Here is a 21,470-nt window from a genome sequence, read left to right as displayed (position 1 = left end):
CCAGAGTAAAGTCACTCTTGCAACAGAAGCTGGTGTCCCTCTCCCATCTGGCTTCATATCTGTGTTCCCTTCCTCCCAGTGGCAGTCTCTAAGCAGGACCACTGGCAAGTCCTCACTTCTTCCTGTCTCTGGAAGGGCTGATATGAGTAGGCGATGTTCCTTTTTGTAGTTTATTTGCTTTTACTGTTTTTGCTTTTATCATCTGCTCAGGCTTCAGGGAATTTGATAGGTTTTGATTATTGTGTTCACTTAATGGACATTCTGGGTTTTTTTCTGATTACTTTTTACTTTATGGCCTTTATGACCTTGTGATGTGTGCTAATTGGTATTAGTATTGTTTGGGATAAATACCCTTTATTTTGTCAGTTTGCTATTGGTATGAGGTAACTAAATATTTTCATAAACATTTTTCTTTGTGACTTATCAGTTTCTGTCTGAACCATCTCCTTCGCTACAGATGTACATGATGTAATTGTGGTTTTTTTCTACACAAGGTGTGGATTTTAATTCCAGTTTGAAATTTTCATTTGATCTTTCTCTCCCTGGGAAGAAAACATCAAGAAAAACTCCGAGTTCTCGCAAGGTAAAAATTATTCATGAAATCTGAGTGAGTTTCATACACTGAAAAACTAAAACTCCTTTAAAAATCGATTGTACTTTGGAGTTGGAGATGCTCTTCTTCTTTTCTCCTTTTCTTTTTTTTTTTTCCCTTTAAAAAATATTCAAACAAACCCAAAACCTCTTATATCCATGTGGTTTTGTTGGATTAGTCCAACACCTGAGATCTATCTTGGATTGATTTTCCAAGTCACAGATATCGATTTTCTGTGTGTTATTCCCTGAACCTGTTCTTCTCATAACAGAGATGTGTATTAGGAAATCTTCCCATCCACAGATATTTCCCCTGTGGAAACTCTTCTCTGATCTCTGCACTAATGAATTATGTTGCCAGTATTTTCAGATTTTATGTAGCAGAGTAATTTCTGGGAGTATTTGGCCACCCATTATATGCTGTGCCCTTTTAAGGTTTCTTATACAAGGATTTCTTAAAAGGAAGTATATTTCATCCTTCTCCAAAGAGTTCCCATGGTGACATCAGGGGCTGGGCTTGTCCAGCCCCTGCAGTGCCCTTCTGGCAGCTCTTCCCAGTGTATCCCATTTCTCTTCCAGATCGAAGTAATGCACGACTATCAGGAAAAACGGAATTCCTTGCAGTATTTTATTTCAGACAGTGATGACAGCTTAGATATACTAAAAGGGTAAGCTTTCATCCCGTTTACATCCCTCAAAATGATGTTTATTTCTGACCAGTCCTTGCTCCACCCCTGAGATCCTCTAACCTGACCTGGGTGTCATCTCTTGAGGTTTTACGTGTTGGTTGTTAAGGAGATCACCCTGCGTTTTTGGTTCCTTGAACTGCACTGATTATATGTTGGTTTTATATGGACATAAAAATAATCTGCTTCTATTTTTTTCTTTGTTTTAGCCATGTCATAAATGAGCTTATAGAAACTGAGAGAGTGTATGTAGAGGAACTCTTCACTGTTCTGACGGTGAGTGACTTCTCCAGGTTGTTCCTTATGGTTCCGCAGTGACTTGTACAAAAGAGCACCTGCCACTCTGTCAAACTAAGCAAATATGTGATGGGGCAGGTTTCTGCCAGACTGTCAGATCCCAAGCTAGTCATAAATGTTCAAGTTTTCTCCCTAGGTTTTTTTTGTTGGAGGCATCTGCAAGAACAGTTGGTGTCAGGATGAACTTTTCATCTAGAATGAGGGAGAAGCCTTCTGTTTGTACACAAAAGCACTGGTAATTAGTCTTAGCAGTGCTGGGAAAAATGTACAAAAAGCTGTTTCTTTTAACTGTTCCCTAATTTCTTTTACCTTTAGGAGACAAAAGAAGTTTGTGTTTTACTCTTGGGAGGATTCTGTCTCAATACTGTGAAGTTTGAGACCGTATAAAGCACATTTCTTTAGAAAGCAGATTATAATTTCTCATACTGCCATTCTAGACACTTCTACTTTATTCCAAAATAACTCTTGCTGATGGCCAAAACAAGTTGGCTGTTAAATAGCTCCCCCCCTTGCATTTCTCTCACCCAGGAGCAAGCAGGATATAAATCTGTTGGACTGCAGGTAATTACATGCACTGATTGGGTTTTTTGTTAAACCACACTCTCTATGATGAAGCAGTTGGCAGGTACAAAATTTATTACTGTGCTCATCAAGTCTAGATAGAGAAAAATGGACAGTTTTCTGAAAATAGTATTTCCTTTCAAGGGGGAAGCCTGCTTGCAGGGTTTAAATACAAATTACTAATTTTCCACATACTTATCATCTACTGCATCCTCAATCAACTACAAAATGCTTGCTTAGTATAAGGAATATTGATTCCAGCCATAGTGAGTGTGAGAGATTAATTTGGAAAGCCAAAGAAAATATGCTGCACATACTGAATATGTTTTTGCTGCTCATGTTAAAAGGGCCTCTGTTCTGTGCAGTCCTTGGTGACCGGCAGGGCCAACTTGAGCTGGGGACCTCTTTGCAGTGATGGTCCTGAGCTCTGGCCATGCCTTTCCCTACACTGCAGTTAGGATGTTTGCCATACCTGGTGAATGATTTTGCAGCGATGGGATGTTACTTTGGGGAGCTTTACATTGTTTCCTAGTTCCACTCAATGATTTGTAGTGCAGTGGTGTCTCTCCCGGTTTGGGAGCCCTGATTTCAAGAGGCAGCTGGAACCACAGAGCACAGAGTTCCTGAGGCATTGATGAGAGCAAGACCCTGGTGCTCAGCAAGTCTTGTACAAGAGCAAAAAGCCCATTGATTTTGGTATTTGATCTCAAGCTGTCTCTGCTTTGTAAGGAGCCACCTCCTACACTGGTTCTGGTGAGGTTGTGTGTAACTGCATACCCTGTACACACACACTGTCACTCTATGACTGTTTCCCATGGTCAGAGCAGCAGATGTGTTCTTCCCGAACAAGTATTCCTCTGAGACCCTGCAGTCAGGCCATAGTAAGGAGAAGGTGGCTGAGATTTGCCTTTGTTGAACTGGGAGCATCTGTGCAGTGCTGCCAGCCCCACAGGAGCTGTCCCAAGCCATTCCCTGCTGGACTGCAATCCCATGTGCCCAGGGACTGAAAGACAGTGATTCAGAGACAAAAATAAGCAAATAAAATGTACATTGCACTTTGAACCAAAGCAGATGGTATTGAAAGTCTATTCATGTCCCCTTTTCATCTGCCTTTGAGGAGATGCCAAGCCAAGGCCTTACCAACTGAGTGATGAGCCCTTTTTGCATCCTGCAGGGCTACAGAGCTGAGATGGATAATCCTGCCATGCTCATCCTCCTGCCTCCCGTGCTGAGGAACAGGAAGGACGTCCTCTTCGGAAACATGTCCGAGATATACGACTTCCACAACAAGTATGATGCTGCTCTGTTCCCCTTTGTATTAGACTGATTTCCTGTAATGATGAAACACCCAAACCTTACCTTGCTCACAGCTGCATTTTTGTCCCTTCTTCCATCTCTTGCAGAATTTTCCTGCACAGTTTGGAAAACTGCCTGGGAGCACCCGAGAGAGTGGGATGTTGTTTCCTAGACAGGGTGAGTGACTCATTTTCACATGTAAAGCACACTCAAAGGCCAATGTTTCTCCTGATTTGTCGCACTCTGCAACATCTCAGTTGTGTCAGCTGAGTAAGAGGCTCCTGATCTGCAGTACCAACAGCCAGCCTGGGAGCAGAGGTGCCTGGCCAGCAGCAGGTGGGGGAGAGCAGCCATCATGATTCTGCTGTGATTCCCAGCCATGCTTTTTTTTACCCAAACTCTGTCACTTTTAGATATTGAAGTCGGCAGCAGAGATAAAAACAAAATTACAGTTCGAGTGCTTGTCTTATTTGGCTGCCCAGCAGGATTGGGTTCATGAATGTGACTTACTTTTTGGCTTCCCTTACAAGAGAGAGGATTTCCAGATGTATGAGAAGTACTGCCAGAACAAGCCCCGGTCGGAGTCCCTGTGGAGGCAGTGCTCCGAAAGCACCTTCTTCCAGGTGAGCTGTTTCTTCCACCAAGGAAGGCACTGTCTGGGACACTCCTTTGTCCTAAACACCCTCCTCAACATCCCACAATTTCGTTGTATTCTGTCTACCGTTGCATGAAACCTCACAAAAGTAGGTGTTGGAGTTTCTAATACACAAGGAGTGTAAGGCAGATCCATTCATTATATTATTTTACATGTTGGTATTAAATTTCTGTAGTTTTAGGCACCATACAACATTCTGACATGAAATCTTCAAAGTCAGCAAATCCCACAGTCATGGTGTTGGAATAACTACTTATAGTTGGTGCCAAACTTACTTAATCTGAATTCTGTGTTCCAGGAATGCCAAAGAAAATTAGAACACAAACTCGGACTGGATTCCTATTTACTTAAACCAGTGCAGCGCCTGACAAAATACCAGTTACTTCTAAAGGTATTTCATATTCTGCTCTGAAGGGACATCAGCAGATAGATTAGATTTGTTTTCCAGTTTGTTTTATTTTTTCAATTAAAGGTTACCTGTAAATCAGCACCAAACTTTAGATGATATATTGCTTATCTTGGCCCTCTGAAGTGACTTTCAGTGAAGACCAGTATTCATATACCTGAAAAAGGAACAAGTGCTTTTAACAAGCTGTTTTTTAAGGGGAGAAAAACTGTTTGAATCTGTTCAGAGATGCAAAATGACAGATGCACTTCTAAGAAAACTGAACCAGGGATGATCATGAGAATATTATGAATGAAATATATTATGTTAGTGTATCTCTTTTCTCCTCAGGTGTTTACAGTGCTTGTAATCTTTAATGCACTTATTCTTGTGTCCCCCATCTGAGGCAGGGCAGTGCTGTTATTCTCACTCTGTAAGGTGGGAATAACATTTGGGTAGTAGCTTCTGAACCCCACCTTCTAGCCTCTTGAATGAGTACACATGCAGCTCTAAGTGAAACAAAACTAATTTTATCTCAGTGGTAAAATTATGTCTTCCATTTATTGACTTGAAGACTCTGGATTTTATAAATTCTGTGCCTTGTCTCTGCCAGGCTGAAGGCAATCATCTGCTGCAACATCATTTGACGGCATATATGACATATGGGCAGCTAATGAAAAACCTGAGCCTTATTTCCCATTTCTTACCAAGCAGGAAAACACAACAAAAAAAATCAGATGCTGCTCTAAAAGCTGACAACATCTTTAAGGAAACTCAGAAAAAATGGGCCATCCTGCAGTGATCTGTTCCACACCTCGTACTGACTGTGGTTTAGAGGGAGTCTTTTTTCCAGTGACATTTGAAAAAAGAAACTCGGTGTAAATTGCTGAGCATTGGTAACTTTGGGCCAGGTGGAAAAAATCTGCTTTGTTCAAGTGCAAATACGTGCTCTTCCATTTCTATTTTCAGGAGCTGTTAAAGTACAGCACGAGCTGTGATGGAGTTCAGGAACTTCAAGAAGCTCTGGTTGCAATGTTGGATTTGCTGAAGTCAGTCAACGACTCTATGCATCAGATTTCAATAACAGGATATGATGTGAGTGGAATTGAGTAATGAGTGCCCTTGCACAGGACTGGATGATGCATTGGGAATGGATAGTGTCCCAGAGGGTATGAGCTGAAAACTGTTCTAGAACAGCTACAAAGTGAATGGGATCAGGAAGCTCTTACAGGTGACAGTCTTCCCTCTGATTTCAGGGTTTTGGAAAATATCCACATCTGAGGGACATATCCAGAGTTGCATAGTGCCCACACTTGCCACCTTGTGGTTTTCCAGGGTATTTTTTCAGCATGCACCTAAGTGTTCTCATGGCTGACCTAATAATTCACCTGGAGTGTCTTCATAGCATTTCACATTCAACATTTCACTAACTACTCTCTGAGGCTGATTTTGATCCTTTCCCATGGAAGTGGTTGTCTTTCCTAGGGCTTCAGGGAAGGGTGAGGGGTTGGCTTTCAAAGCTGCTGGTCCCAGTCCTGGCCTCCTGGAGAATTCCATCTTCTGACACCTTAGTTCAGGCTCAAATCTCATCTGCCCTCTCCCCCTGAAGTAACCAGAGCCCTTGACCTGATCTTCCATAGGAACCTTTCCTCTCTTCTTAGTTCCTCTAATTTCTCTAGACTAGCTGCAGCCCTCCTTCTCTCCTGGCACCATGCCATCACTCCCAAAAGATCATCTGCTCCTTCCAGGAAGACCTGTTCTTAGAGGGACATGCCTTGGAACAGAGCTGGCCCTGTCACCCATCATTGTTTGGAGAGTCCTCTTACGTTTTAATTGACGTCTTTTTATTTCTTTTTTTACTTGTCCTGCCCTCACCAGGGTGACCTGAGTGAACTGGGGAAAGTGTTGATGCAGGGATCTTTCAGCGTTTGGACAGGACACCGAAAAGGCCCGACGAAAATGAAGGATCTTGCCAGATTCAAGCCGATGCAGAGGCATCTGTTCCTGTATGAGAAAGCCTTGGTCTTCTGCAAGAAGCGAGAGGAGCACGGAGATGGATATGACAAAACCTCATCTTACAGTTTTAAGCATTTTTTGAAAGTAAGGACATTTTACTTTTGCATTGCCATGTGTATTGTAGACTAGTAATTCTGCAGACCCAGACAGTATTTTTCCCCTGACACAGTTGATTGTTTTCTGCTGTCAAGGACTGTAATGCCTCGTAGGGATGTGCCATGCCCATGAAAGGATGTTGGTTGTATAACCTCTGAGAACTCCCACAGCTGAGACAGCAGCTGGTAGAGCTTGTGGACTTGGACTCATGTATGTGATGGCATGTGCCAGGGAAATGGAGCTATGGGCAAGTTCCAGGGATACCAGTGTGCCTGCCCCCCTCCCCTAGTCCACTTTCCAGGAGTGTGGGCATGAAAGAGGGGAGGTCTTTTGCATCTTCCCCAGCCCACCTGGGACAGCAAGGAGGCTCCTTGTGCCCCAGGGAGGCCCCTTGGGCAGGGATCTGCCTGGCTGCCCCTGAGCCCTATTTCCCAGCCAGGCAGGAAGATGTAGTGATAACTCTTCCTCCCCCATTGCCTTTCTCCTTCAGCAGGCTCTGACTGCAGCTAAAAGGACAATTATCAGATGACAAAGTAGCCTATGGCAAAATATGAGGGGCATAAACAACAGTCCCAAGCCTCTAAATGCTAACTATTATCAATAACATTCCCAAACTGCTCCTCTAAAAGAGACCTTCTGGCATACTGCTTGTGATGAGCACTTCTAACATCAGCATTTTTTCTCACTACTTTGCATTGTTTTTCTTAATAAATAAAACCCCAATATGGGAATATCTTAGAATGGAAAAAAATGGGCACTTGGAAGCAGAGCAGATCGCTGGTGCAGGTCCCTGATCTCAGTGGGGTCTGGGGAGGGAGATGCCAGGAGTAGTCAGAAAACAAGGTAACAGTAGATAAGTCTGTTCAGCTCCAGCACGCGTTACAAATTGTGTATTAAAAGCAAATCTCAGGCCATATGTTTAGGTACTTAATGTTTTCCCCAAACAGCATAATTTTCTTTCTGGAGAGCTTGTTTTCCCTGCAGTACTTGTTTTACCATAACATGCTTTTGAAAGAACTGAAGAGGTATGGGGGGGGGGGGGAAATCCAGCTCAGAGGAGAAAATCCTGTGCTCAGGAGTCCTGGCAATGTGTCCAGGGTTTTTCTTTGCCTCAAGAGGGTTCATTTTCCAGTTGTTTGTGTTGACAGACCGAGAGGTTGGAGTTTGAGAATGCATGGATGTGACAGGATTACATCTGCACACATATGTTTTGAGAATTGCTACACTGAGGGCAAAATCATGTTCTTGGGGCTTGGCATTTGTTTGGTTCATGATCATAGAATCACAGAATCGTTGAGGTTGCAAAAGACCTCTAAGATCATCACCACCACTGCCAAGTCCACCATTAAACCACATTCCTAAGTATCAGGAAATTATTTTTCTTTGCGACAATGTTTTTTGGGGATTCAGAATTGAAACAAGCTGTCGGGTAGAAGCTGTGTAATGGAGCATCTGTAAAACCACAAATAAAGAACCCCTCAGGATAATATTTTGCATACTGTGTAAAATATCCAGTGGTAAATATCTCTTCAGCTGAGATTCAGTGACTTAGAGGATGCAGGTTACTGCAATGCCAGGTAAATCAGCCTGCCTGGTGCCACGTGGAAGCTGATGCAGATGAACACCATCCCAGAGCTTTGCACTAGCCCACCTCAGTCTGCATTGCAGCAATTCAACAGCTGAGAGACAGTAAATCCTGGTCAGAGAGAGGAAATAGAATTTCAAAATCCACTAACCAGAATGAACAGACCTTAAATCTGTCTATTTCTAGCACTTTTTCTTTGCCTCATCACAGTAGATCATCTAAAATTTCTAATATCTTGATGCCTGGGCAGTTTTGTGGGACACTCTGTATAAATTGTCAATAAACAAGATGCACAGAACTGGGAACTGCAGAAACTGGATGAAGTTCTCTCTAGTCTGCCCTTCCAACAGCTTTCATATATTTTAAGTTTTGAGTTTTTTAAGTTTTCATAAAATCAGAATGTAGCCTCTTCCAACTTTCTAAGACATTGTGACATCGATAGGACAAGGGGAAATGGCCTCAAGTTGCATCAGGGAGGTTCAGGTTGGATATTAGGTAAAATTTCTTCATTGAAAAAGTGGTCAGACGCTGGAACAGGATGCTCAGGGCAGTGGTGGAATCCCCATCCTTGGAGGGATTTAAAAGACTGTAGATGTGGCACTTGGGGACGTGGCTTACCGGTGGACTTGACAGTGCTGGGGAAATGGTTGGACTCGATGGTCTTAAGAGGTCTTTTCCAACCTAAGTGTTTCTATGATTCTAAGAGCAGTTTGCTTCCTATTTCCTGAGGCTGTTCATAGTCACTGAAAATGGGCACCAACAATGGAAAATGTTGGTACAGAACATTTGTTCATGTGACCTAATCTGTAAATCATCATAGTCTTTCAGACCAAAAGATCTGAGGATGCACATATTATCAAGGAGGACCAGCAATGTTAAACAGATGTTATTTCTGAAGCTTCATTTGTGTTTATACTGGATTTATCTAACCCAGTCTGCTTGAATAATTTATGATAGATGATACCATTATTATTACATCTGTTTCAAAACACAGAAGACTTGAGCTATTTTTGACCATCCTTTGTTCAGTGATAAATTGCCAGCAAACTCTGCTTTAAGTGAGGGAATGGTTTATGTGATATCAGGTATTAAAGCATTTTTCATCTTCATGGCATGTTCAGCAGGGGGGGTTAGAGGTCTTCTGTTGCTAAAGAGTTTCTTGGTTTCTAATCATAGTTTGAGCTACTCATTCAGGTAGGTCACAATGTGCAGATCCTGAACGATTTGGGCCCTTGGTATTTTCATCCAAATTATCAAAAGTGGTCAGTGATAATGGGTACCCAGGTACAGCAGCATTCAGCTTCCAGCCTGTATGTGTCCTGAAAGCCAGGAATAGACAGATTTAAGGTCTGTTCATTCAGGTTAGTGGATACTGAAATTCTATTTCTTCCCTCTGACCAGGATTTACTGTCTCTCATATTTGTGGCAGCTCAGGCTGAATATCCAAAAATTTACCCTTCTTTTGGAAACCTTGGGGTGGTGTCACAACTACAGGAATGGCAAGGGACCAAAAGACATTGAACTGAAACTCCTAAAGGAGCTAAAGGTTTCACAATGGGTTTTAATTATCACTGACAGAGGAAAAGAGAATTTAGTGAGTAAATAAAGAATAATATGGCAGAAATAATGTGTCATGTATTTATAAAGCTTCATATCCCTCATCTGCAAAATTCCATGCTGAAAGAGGTATGAGACAATGCTTCAGTTAGTTCCAGGGATTCCCAAAATGAAAAGTTCCCTAAGGTCCATTGATTGGTTTTGGAAGGCTTAACCAAATGCAGCAAGCTGACAGACAGTCAGGGGGGATAAGTCAGATAATGACTTTCAGTTGCTACTGAAATTAAAATTGATGAAATGTGTTAAATTGGGTGAAAACAGGTTTAGCATGCTGCCAGAAGGCTGGATTCCTAGGGAAGAGGGAGAGATTTGTAGTATGTTTAATTGTTTTGTTTCATTTGGATTTGCAGATGAATGCAGTTGGAATAACTGAGAATGTGAAAGGAGATCATCGGAAATTTGAGATCTGGTACAGTGGGCGAGAAGAGGTCTATGTTGTGCAGGTTTGTAGCTTCAAAAATCTGGATATTTGTGCATTCTCACAACAATGTTAAGAGAATGTGTCCCATTGATCTTGATGGGATTATCGGACATTTAACTTGCATTTCTTCTTTCTCTTTGCCCATGTCAGTGCTCACAGATCTGTGCCATTGGCTGGTCCTTGGTGTGCATTCCAGAACTATAAAAGTCACTTAAAAATAAAGACAGAATTGCCCCTTTTATTCCAGATGAAATCTTAAATAGACCTGTAGTTGCAAAAAAGTTTTTATTGTGCTTAATACCTTATGTGAGTTGAGCTGGAAATGGACCCAGTGCTTTGATGGACACAGGCCACATGTGCTCTTGCACAATTAAGATGTCAGAGCTGCCCCCAGAGCAAAGTTTTAGCCTCTGTCCTGTTATTCCCAGTAATCTTTTCACTCATCTACAGAATAGGAGCCCCACTGACCTGATTCCTTCTTGATTTTTTTTTTTCCATTTGTAGCATCTTGAATTGAAATTTCTGATGGAGAAATGTTTGCCTAAAAGGCTGTTCAGAGGAAAACTCATTATGAGTATAATGTCAGTTGATTTTTTTTTTAATTAGACTTCTGCCTAGCTTTTTTCCTCCATGTTATAACACAGTAACCAACTTAAATTCATAAAGCAAGTGTATGTAGCCAAGTAAATATATGTTTAAAAGTCAGTTACAGCCCTTTAGGTATTTTGTAAAAAGGTGTTTAGGTATTTTGTGAAAGAGATAAGATGCATGCACACAGGTGCTTTTGCTTGCACTCCTCTCCCTGCATTGTAGTGATAAGTCTACAATTTCCACTGTGCTTTGCCTGGATGTAATGGGAACCATGAATTTTAAAAGATCAAGAGTCTAAAATGTAGTGGTGGTTTTGGAAAAACGAGGATTTCACATAATTACAACATGGAAAAGTAAGATTTTATTCATAAATCTTAATTCAAAATTCTGAAAGTTTTCTCTTCTTCCAGGCCCAAACAGTAGATCTGAAGATGGCATGGTTGAATGAAATACGAAAAATTTTGTTCAAGCAGCAGGAGCTTATAAAAGGTACATTTGACCAATTTCTCTGTGGCATTCACTCTGTAGCAGAACCTTTCCTGTTTTCTCATTGCTAGTCTTCAAATCCACTAATTCTCACTAGAGAATTGATTTCCAGAAACCTAGTAGCAAAATACTAGAGTGAGGCCTTACATTACAGGGAAATAACATAACTTGGAGCAGTAAAGGCCAGGTGCTTGTGTGAAAATTAATTACAGAAGTATGTTTTTTTGGCCATCATTACCCTGGGGATTATTTCACGTTTGTTATCATAGGCTTAATTCAACAAGATACATAACAGACTCCTAATTTTAAGCATATTATGGTCTTCAGTAGCATGCTCAATATTGGATTTGTTCTAACATGCCATCTTAATCATAACTAAGTCTGTGCTTTGCAAGAGTCCATAGGTCTGTTTTTCTCTGAAGAGAAATCAATAGGGTTGTAAAAAAGGTGTAATTTTTAAAGTAATGCATCAAGTGTGACAGTTACTAATAAAAAATGGATTTTAAGCTGGTGTTTGACCTCCCTGCAGTAGAGAAGCAGCAGCCCGGCTCAGGCACAGACCAGATCCCGCTCTCCTCCCAGCTGAGTGATGGGTGAGTGCCAGGAGCTGGACTGGGGGCTCCCTGGGGTACCCATTTTCTCCCTATTTCTGTCTGAGACCTCTGGGGAGGGAACAGGAGGGATGTGCTGCTACTCACCCTTTGGTGGCAGTGGTCTGGGGGCAGGGTCGTTGAGGGGCACCCTCGAGCCTGGCAGCACAGCCTGAGCTGCAGCTCCTTGGCAAATGCAGACAAAGATCAAAACCAGTGCTCAAATTCAGGGGTAGAGAAGTTGCAGCAACTTTATTTCCCATCCCAAAAAAATTAAAACCAGACACTGAAGTCCTTAACCTTTATAGAAACACAGATTAAGGGGTATCAGTATTATTTCTGACTTCATTTTACAAAACCTAGTGGAGTTTGCATTCATTCATTCATAAAGTAAAACTAAGATTTGCTTCTTTATTTTTTCAACCATTCAGAAAGCAGCAGAGAGCCTCCATAAGCTCAGAAGAGAACGACTCAGAGCGCACCAGCCCGGTGATGTTGGACAGTGGGCTCGTGTCCCCCCAGAACAAGCCCCACCGAAGTACAGACCCTTCCCCTCCCTTCAGGGCATGCTTTGCAGGTGCTGTGGTTCCCCCAAACTGAGCTGCACGTTGTCTTGCAGGCTGGCCAGGAATGTCTCAGTCCCTGGAGATCTGTGAGGGGCTGGAGGAGTGGTCGGGTAACCAGTACCTCTCCAACTGCTCGGACACCGAAGAGGAGGATGGGAACCAGCTGGTTAGTAGATATGCAATAGTCTCAAAGCTTGAGGTGCTGCCATTTTCAGTCATCTTGCTTTGTTTGTCTTCACTGGATAATGGATGTATCATGTCCACATCTCTCAAAATTTCCATATCTCACTTTGGGGAATGAGGAGATGTCTCAGCCACAGTTTCTTGAAATAATTTTAATTAATGTAGCTGATATGGCTCTGTCACATTCCCTGTGGCAGTCAGAAATAACAGCTGCGTGATATGAAATGCAGCTAAATAAGATAAGGTTTTCATTCTACCACAGTCCCCAGGAAAATACAAAGCCCTTGCAGACTGCAAGAGGAGAGGATCAGAGGACCTGCTGGTGAAAAACGGAGATGAAATTCAGCTCGTGCATGAAGATGGTGAGGGACAGTGGTAGGTATTTTAGGACTACTGTGCCTTATCTCTAAGAGCCTGCAAGGCATTCCCTTGAAATGTCACTTGCCTGGTGATACACCCACTGCAGCCTCTGATTAAGTTTTAGACTATTCCAGAAAGCTGGAGAATTCATTCCCTTGCCAAGATTAGATGCCATCCTGGGAAAACATGTCAGGACTTCCTTGCCATGGGTGTCTGGGTGAGGTGGGTTTTACCAATATCTTCACAGCCCCTCTTCCCACTTTTCAGATGGTGCTTTGAGTGCGAGCCCTTTGCACACCCCAGCCCAGCTCCTGGCTTTGTTCCTCTGGGCTTATTAATGGCAATATTGAGTAATTGCAAGACATTTTCCTCCCTCAAACAGCTGTACAAGTGTTAAACTAGTGGATGACTGCGGACCATCTTTGTTGTATTTAAAGCTGTGGCTCGCAAGCTTACACCTTACAACTGGTTCTCTCCTTGTGTCTGGGAGCATTGCCTGGGGAATGACTATACCAGGCCTCCTGCCTGTTGAACCATTAGTCTCCTTGTCTGGGAGGGCAGCATTCGCTCTCCCAAGATTTGCAGCAATTTGGCTGAGATTCCTGGCTGTCTCTCCTTTCCAGGTTGATTCTGACTAGCTCTCATCAGCCAGCCCGGGGTCTCAGTAGGAGAGAGAGCAGTGTGCTAATGCCTTGTTTGGGGTGTGGGGAGGGGGATTTTAGCAGGAACCTGGATCAGATTTGTGCAGGCACTAGCCCATAGATACACAGATGTGAATGCCCCATGGAGGATTCCTGTCTGACAGCTACAGCTCTCACACTTTGAGGGAAATTCGAAAAGGATAAAATAGAATATTTCAGTTGGAAGAGATCTGCAGTGATCATTTACTCCTGCTGCATTTTGCAAAATTCAGTTTGCTGATAGCAAAAGCAAGATGCAAATAATCTCAGGTTTACTGAATGTTCACCTCTCCTGGGGATTTCGACCAGTGCCAGTCAGAGATTTCTCACACCAATTTTTTTTGTTTGTACAAATTTTACTGCATGAGTGAGACAGAGAGATGTCATTTATGAGTATTTCCAGCTGCCTAAGTCTTGGCTTTAATTTGCTTATAGTACCCTGACTAAATTCATCCTACCAGTCTGAATAGCAGAGGAGTGAGGAATATAATTGCCTTTGGCTCTATCAGTACCCGGTTTTCCTCGCTGGCATCTCTGGAGGTCTCAGGCAGGATAAGGAGAGAGAGAGTCCTGTTCCTCTCCATTGACTAGAGAGTTGCCCAAGGCAGATGTGCTCCCAGTGTAGGCTTTTTAATTATGTTCCTAAGTTTAGGTGGGAGGAATACTTTAAATGCATGCCCAGCTCCTGTTAAAATGCCTCCCTGGTTTGAGTGAACTGTTGGTTGCACTCCCAGTTGTGTAGAGTGTGACCACATCAAACTGCTCCTGAGTTGGTTGGTTTCTTTTACTAATGCTGTTGTCATTCAAAGGTTGGTGAAAAACCTAAACAGAAGAAAAGAAGGCTGGATTCCTGTCCACAGTCTGCAGATAGTAGTCGGTGACTGCAGATTTCGGAATGCCAAAGTTGCAGGTATTATATAGCACGCCTAGCAGAAATATTTCATATCTCAAATCAGGTCTTTTAAGCCATTTGCATTACACTTGGTGTACTAGATCTGGCTGCATATGCCTCTGCAGGAAAAATAGAAAAGCAAGCAGCTACTCCAAAAAGCCTGTAAAAGTAGTAAATTAAGCTTCCTTTTTTTGTTTCTTAACACTTAAGACATTTCTGAGACTTTAGGCTCTAGTAAATTAAAACCAAGCATTTAAAAACGTAGATTTCTTTGCAAGAGCACTGAGTAGAAGATCCAGGAGAAGAGATGGAGTCTGACCAGGGATTCCTGTGACTGTTTTGCCTACTCGCTGCTGTAGCCCAAACCCCGTGTGAACAGGAGGCACCTAGGCAAAACCTCCTCCTGCTGCAAAAGACATCGTGACCAGCACTCTAAAGGCAATACTTCATCCCTGCAGCCTCACTCCTGCCCTCATTGCTGCCTGCTGGTTAATCCCATCCTTAGATAAATTTTATAATAAACAGGTTACCAGCTTTTGGCCGAAGGCTTCTAGTCTCAAAACCCATATTTCACATTTTCTAGCTGTAAATGTACATAGAAATAGGTAGGGAAGCATAACAGATGACACAAGAAAATGCCTTAAGAGCAGCCTGTCGCCCTTGCCATGTATGCAGCATCACCGCTCCATGTGTTGCCTCATCACCATGCTGTTCACTGGAAATGGGAGACCAGGGTTTTAGGTGGGAACAGCTCAGGAAACCCACATAGACTTAGTCCGTTAAAAAAAAAAAAAAAAGAAAAGAATACGCTAGTTATGACCATAGGAAGCAAATTTCACAAGGAGTTTTATCTTTAAATACTTCCTTTTTGTCAAAATCTATTATTTTGATGAACATGAAGGAAGCCTTCTGAAAGGCTTAAAATTCCAGACAGCTCTTGATGGTTTTCCAGTATATTTCAGTGAAATCCTTCTTATACAGGAAGGTATTTTTTTATCCCCTTTGTTAAAGGGCAATCTCACAGGTTGGAGGTTTTCTGACTTTATGTAAAGGGTAGTTTGCTAACCAGTGTTCAAATTTTGCTGGCACCCTGTTTTCAAGATGCAATTATGTCTACCTTGATCTTCTCTGCATGTATAGCTATCCCATCCCACTATATTCTGTGCAGGAAGGTTCTCCAGCTGTGAATGCAACTCAAAAACAGGGTGCTGGCAAACTTTGAACCTTGGTTTACTTTGTCAGTGGTCATATCCCTGAAAGCCAGAGACTCACAGCTCCAGACTGGTCTACAAAGTTGTTGAGTACAAACTAAGGAGAATTTCACAAGGTGAAATCACAGAAAGCTCCTCCTGTGAGTCCCACACCACTGCCCAGGTGCTTTGCAGTCGTGTCCCACGGTTTAGTTGCAGCACTGAGGCTCTGTTTTCCCTGTGAAGGTAATTCTGTTCTCTTCTGCTGTTGCTGATCATGCCTGCAGTCTCAAGGCATGGTTCTAATTTTACGTGCACTCCAGGCAATATTGTGGGATGATGTAGGATGTTTTCATGCTATTTCCTAGAGCTATTCCTAGAGCTTTTCGATTGCAGAATGATGTAGGATGTTTTCTTGCTATTTCCTAGAGCTATTCCTAGAGCTTTTCAGCAACGTGTCCTTATAGCCATAAGCAACTTGCACTCTGAAAATTGACTTTAAGACAGTACCTTTGCATTTGGCAATTCTCTTTCCTCTATGGGCTGGTCACTTCACATTGCAGGTGACACTGTACCACTGACTCCTCAGGAATGCAGTCTGGATTGGGCTCTTTTCTGCTTCTTCAGAAGATGGAGCTCTTGCTCCAATATAGCACAGGGAGAATTAGGCAGCCAAGCTTGTAGAGCAAAGTAAGGGCAGGAGGGAGCACTGGAACCCTCTTGTATTATGAGCTGCTTGTGCTGAAATGCTGTTTTACATGTAAGCAGGGTAAACATGATTAACATGTTGTGGGGTCCCCAAGATTAACATGTTGTGGGGTCCCTAAGAGCTGAGAGCATTCTGGAGTCACTTCAGCGCTGGGGTAGAGGCAGTTCCTGTACCTTCAGGGGAGCATTGCATCTGTTATTTCCCCAGGTCCCCCTAATAAATAAAAATATATGTCCAATTACAGAAGCTCATAACAGAATTCATACAAATCTGGGTTTGAGGATGTTTTTTCAGTGCAAAGCCTTTAGCTGAATAGATTACATTGTTTTCTTACCTTCACGTTTTTTTTCTTAAATTTGTGCTGTGGCTCTAAAAAAAACCTCCCACCACAAGATGTCTGATACACTTACAAGCTGTTCCTCTCCCTCCTGCTAATTATTCCTGTGTTGAGCCAATACAAATCATAATGAAGTTACAGGGAACTTTTTGCTGCCCATTTTAACTTAGCAAAGGTCCATGCCCTACTGCCTGGCCATCTCTAGCTTTGCAAATCCACCATCCTCTTGTAAATCTTGGCCTGGAGATAAGCCAGAGGCTTTTTGGGAGGAAGACAGCTGGCTTAGAGATCATTTTGAAAACAAGTTTTCCTTGTGGTGTGCCTCTAGCTGTTAAGTTCTGAGTTTAGTCCTTGCTGCTTTCTTCTGAATAGATTTATTCACTCTTCTGTGCAAATCCACCGTGGATTTTTTGTGCCATAGGAAATGTTTTGTATTGAAAGGGATTACACACAGATCTCAAAATGATCAAAATGAGAAAAATTTGGAGAGAACTCTGCTCAGAAAGAGCAATATTCAGAAAATAGCTACTGCTGAGGTTCACCCATGTGTTGCTAGTGCCAGCTGCCTTGCTAGAGCTGTCAGGCATTGCCTGGTCTACTGACTTGGTTTTGCTATGAATTAACAAGATGTAGAATTATCTCTTCATTTCTGGGAAGATGAGGGCTGCAGCATTCCAATCCCAACTCCTCTTCTGCAGTAGGGCAGGAGACAAAACATTTCTGCATGTCCCTTGGTGGATGATGTGCCAAAATTACAATTTATAGCACTGGCAGTGTCTGTATCAGTGAAGGAAGAAACATCTCAGCTCTCAGCTGTGCTGCAGCTTCATGGCAAAGGGAGAGTGGGGTCAGCAGAAATGAGGTCCTTGCTGTAACCCAAAGTAGATGTGACTTGTTTTCTCTTCAGTGACACAGTGCTCATGTCCAGCAGCAGTGCAGCCTCCCCTCTCATCACTGTCCCTGCTAATCTTTTCTCTCAGCAGTGGTAAACAGATGCAAGCTAAAGGAAACATGTTGTTTGGTCCCAGATTTTCACATCAGAGTTTAACTTTTTTCACCTGAACTTTAAAAGCTGGGCAGAGAGAAGGGCGAGTGTCTAACTTCCACTCACTGCATGGAGATTGTGTGAGACTGATTTCTTTTAAAGAGAGCCTGAAATAGAGTAGTCTGAAGGAACTTCAGAGTAAAGGGATTAGAATGAAAAGTAGAAGCAGTGATAGATGCCTTTACTTATTATAAATATAAAAGAAACATTGGTACAACTTTCAAGTTCTTTTAAACAGAAAAAAAGTGTTATGGCAGAATTTGTCTTGAGTCCAAAGCACTCAGAGCAGGCATGGAAGGATGCTCTGTGCCACAGGCAGGCACCCACTAAGTTTAGCCCCATCCCTGGAAGTGTTGAAGACCAGGTTGGGTGGGGCACCAAGCAGCCTGAATTTGTGGCTGTCATCCCTGTCCTTGGCAGGGGATTGGAACTAGATGATCATTAAGGTCCCTTCCAACCCAAACCAGTCTGTGATTCTATAATTCTGTGACTTAAGGAGGACACCTGTTCTACCAGACCCTCTCCTAGTTTGCTTTAACAGCCTACTTGCCAAATTATGTCTTCCAAGCCTTAAGGGGATCCCCTGTGTGTGCTCTTCATGCCATAAAGCTGAGCAAAGGCTTCCCCCGCTGGTAGTGCCTGAAGGACCGAGCTTGCATGTCCTCTGCTCCTGCTGGCCAGTGTGCTGGGGATCATCCTCTTGACTGTGGTGAGCTTGAGGCAACCCTTTTGTGGCTCAAATCTGCCAGATCAGGGTATTTATTGTATGTGGCTGAACTCTTGAGCTCTCGCGGGCTGGCATAAGCATGTTGGCTGAAACACGCAAGTTTTGTCTAAGTCCTGGTTAAAATGCCACTTGTAGTTTGCAGATGCAGCGCAGCTGTTTGCACTATCACTCATGCACTTTAATGATTGCAGCCACAGGCTTTTGTATTTATGCAGGGTCCATTAAAGGCAATGCTGATTTCTTTCTGGCCTTTGAAACGTAAAGCAGGGTCTCCTCCTGTGACCTGAGATCCCAGCCAGCTTCACTGAACAGATATTTAGTAACACCATAGAAAACCATTTTGAGCCTGACAAAATAAGGAGTCTAGAGAAGATATCAGCTGGCCTTGCTGTGATAATGAAGTGATAGATGATGGAAATGAGTCAAACCCTGTGGTCCTGCCTTAGTCAAGGCTCTCACTGAAGCCAGTGGGAGTTCAGCTTTTAGGGAGAACTGCAGGAGTTCGCTTATTTTTTTTATGTTTTACAAATGTTACATGATTACAGGGAACAATGTATTTCTTGGAATCAGATGCTTTAATATTAACATCATTCTCCATTACTTTATAGATGCTGCCCTGTGTAACACGAGAAAGTTTAGTTCCCCTTGAATTAAGGGTGAACTAGTAGCATCCTATTTTCGATGCTCTTTGGAAGCTTTCAACTAAGTGTTACAGAGAAATAGCACAATAGTTGGAGTTGTCCTGTACTATTCATCACATTCACAGACCTCCACAGCTTCATCTGCACTGAACAGGACTGGGGTCCTAAGCAGCTTCTCATACTCATAAAGGAAGCCATTCTCTGCTCTTTCTTTTTTTTCGCCTGTGGAAAGTATGGTATTTTATTAATTTTACCTGCTGCTTTTCCATGACATCCATCATGTTTCATCAGAGAAGTACACTACAGTTTCCTGACACTTTGTTTAGATGCTTGAAACTTCCTCTACAGGTTAAAGTAGGCTTTGCCTACTTACTAGCTGACAACTATTGAAGCTGCAAATAAAGGAGTTGAGTTTTGGTAAACCAAAAAGAAAAAAAAAAACAAAACCAAACAAAGAAGCTGTATCTCCTGCTTGATTGATTTTATGGGTGGGTTTTTCTTAAATATCTACTTCAGCTATGTGAATGTAATGTTCTGTAAGAGCATTTTCTGGCTGACTCACACGTGAAGATGCAATAATGCTAAAGATCCTCTTTTTGCACTTAGGGTCTGACTCCAGCTCATTGCAGTCAGTCCCCTTGATTTCAGTGAGGTTTGGATCAGGTCAAACTGACAACTCAGGGTTGTCGCCAATCACTTAGGGTCCCAAAGTGTCCCAAGGCTGAAACCTGTATCTAGCAAGTGTTGAAGTTTACATTAATGTATGTACTTTTGGAACACGTGCCATAAATCCAAGTTAAATGTCCATGTTTGCACTAAGGATGTTCTTGTGATAAGACTGTACTTTTCAGCATCTTTAACAATAATGTATCTATTGAATTTTTGAGAAAGGAAAAAGAATGTTGAACACTCATAATTTAATTTTGTGTTTCTTCATCTAGTTTCGCTTTTGTAGAACATAGGTAGGTACAGGTGGTTTGAACTTTTACACAGACATGTGCAAAGAGCACCTGACTATGTGGAGAGCAGGGTTAATAGTGTGCATGCAGTAGTGAATTTGCTCTGTCCCATCCAAATGAAATGTTTATGCTGTGGACTAAAGGGGGACCTTTATGACTTTCGTTTGTGAACCGATTCTTAAACACAGTCCTAAGTTAAGTTAAAACATACTGGGGTTTGTTTTGGGGTTTTTGTGACCATTTTTGTATGGAGGAATTGTGGAACTACTTGATGGCTGTGGTTGCCTGGGGATTCCCCATCACACAGTGGACTTTCCTCCACTTTGGGTGGCCAGTATTGCGGGTAACCCCCGTACACCCTCAAAAACATGACCAGCTGAGTCTGAACTGAGCAACACCACAAGACCTAGAAAGATCCCAGTATCCTTCAGCCACTGGCAATCACAGCAGAGGGGTTTTAAGCCACTGAAGGTTCTTTTCATCTACTTTAAAACTGGTCACAATGCATTTGTTAGGTGAAAAAATAGGAGTGTCTTAAGTTACTGTTAGGGCTGTTTATAGTGGTAACAATTCTTGTGGTAACAGTACACATTTTGAGGTACAACTGTAAATATTTGTCTCAAACACAGCACACATTGCATATTAAATGGTTTTAATCTTTTTTTGTCTTCCATAGTTTTAAATCTAAGCTTTTATTAATTTATGAGGTTGATAAGTTCTGCGAATCTGAATGTACAGTCTGAGGTTTTTAACATTTAAAACTTTGCACATGACATGGTATGTTACCCTGAGTATGCTGTTGAACTAGGCTCTTCATGTATATGTATAAATTACAGTAGAGAATTTTCTCTGACTGCAAGTTTAAATGAACTATATTGTATATGTACCTGTAAAAAAATATGTTAAATCTATATTTAAAGATTAAAAACTTGTTAAATAAATCCATATGAGAATATGCAATTCTGTTCAGAGACGCCTCTGCTATAATTCTAGAGAAAAAAGAATTCTCACAGTGTTGGTTTTAATTTCTTTGGAACAACTAAAACCTTCTTATATGCATTTTGATTTCAAGGTAAATCAGTGGCAGATGATCCGATTAGCTTCTCGCTGGATGTAGTGACAATGAAACTGGGAGAGGAATCCAAGTGCTCATACTGACGTCTGAAAGAGCAGCTACTGAAATCCCACCCTGGCTCAGGGTGTCTCCATCCCCAGCCTCCTCTGCATCCCAGCACGGCTCAGGGCATCTCCATCCCCAGCCTTCCCTTCATTCCAGCACTGGGCAGCGCTGCCAGGAGGGACCTCTGG

The 21,470-nt window shown here is 42.3% G+C and overlaps 1 protein-coding gene across 4 annotated transcripts in view; it reads left to right on the top strand.

The window, feature by feature from the left end:
• The window catches only part of MCF2 (MCF.2 cell line derived transforming sequence), a 59,631-nt gene extending 38,296 nt beyond the window's left edge, over window positions 1-21,335 (top strand). For 2 of the 4 annotated variants that reach the window (XM_064670066.1, XM_064670069.1), the window contains 17 exons: window positions 495-583; window positions 1,171-1,259; window positions 1,487-1,553; window positions 3,310-3,425; window positions 3,539-3,608; window positions 3,962-4,054; window positions 4,385-4,477; window positions 5,441-5,566; window positions 6,350-6,571; window positions 10,136-10,228; window positions 11,208-11,286; window positions 11,813-11,876; window positions 12,305-12,411; window positions 12,493-12,605; window positions 12,885-12,997; window positions 14,472-14,572; window positions 21,235-21,335. In XM_064670066.1, the coding sequence (XP_064526136.1) occupies window positions 495-583; window positions 1,171-1,259; window positions 1,487-1,553; window positions 3,310-3,425; window positions 3,539-3,608; window positions 3,962-4,054; window positions 4,385-4,477; window positions 5,441-5,566; window positions 6,350-6,571; window positions 10,136-10,228; window positions 11,208-11,286; window positions 11,813-11,876; window positions 12,305-12,411; window positions 12,493-12,605; window positions 12,885-12,997; window positions 14,472-14,572; window positions 21,235-21,320 (1,721 nt within the window). In that variant the 3' untranslated portion in view covers window positions 21,321-21,335. Of the gene's footprint in view, window positions 1-494; window positions 584-1,170; window positions 1,260-1,486; window positions 1,554-3,309; window positions 3,426-3,538; window positions 3,609-3,961; window positions 4,055-4,384; window positions 4,478-5,440; window positions 5,567-6,349; window positions 6,572-10,135; window positions 10,229-11,207; window positions 11,287-11,812; window positions 11,877-12,304; window positions 12,412-12,492; window positions 12,606-12,884; window positions 12,998-14,471; window positions 14,573-14,819; window positions 21,104-21,234 lie in introns of those variants that run through there. The other 2 variants (XM_064670068.1, XM_064670067.1) reach the window with 2 other exon arrangements.
• Window positions 21,336-21,470: the final 135 nt, after the last annotated feature.

This window comes from Pseudopipra pipra, chromosome 13 (genome assembly GCF_036250125.1).
Source record: "Pseudopipra pipra isolate bDixPip1 chromosome 13, bDixPip1.hap1, whole genome shotgun sequence".
In the NCBI taxonomy this organism is placed as follows: domain Eukaryota; kingdom Metazoa; phylum Chordata; class Aves; order Passeriformes; family Pipridae; genus Pseudopipra; species Pseudopipra pipra.
The sequence above is the reverse complement of the archived record's forward strand: the minus strand, read 5'-3'. Positions and strand labels throughout refer to the sequence as shown.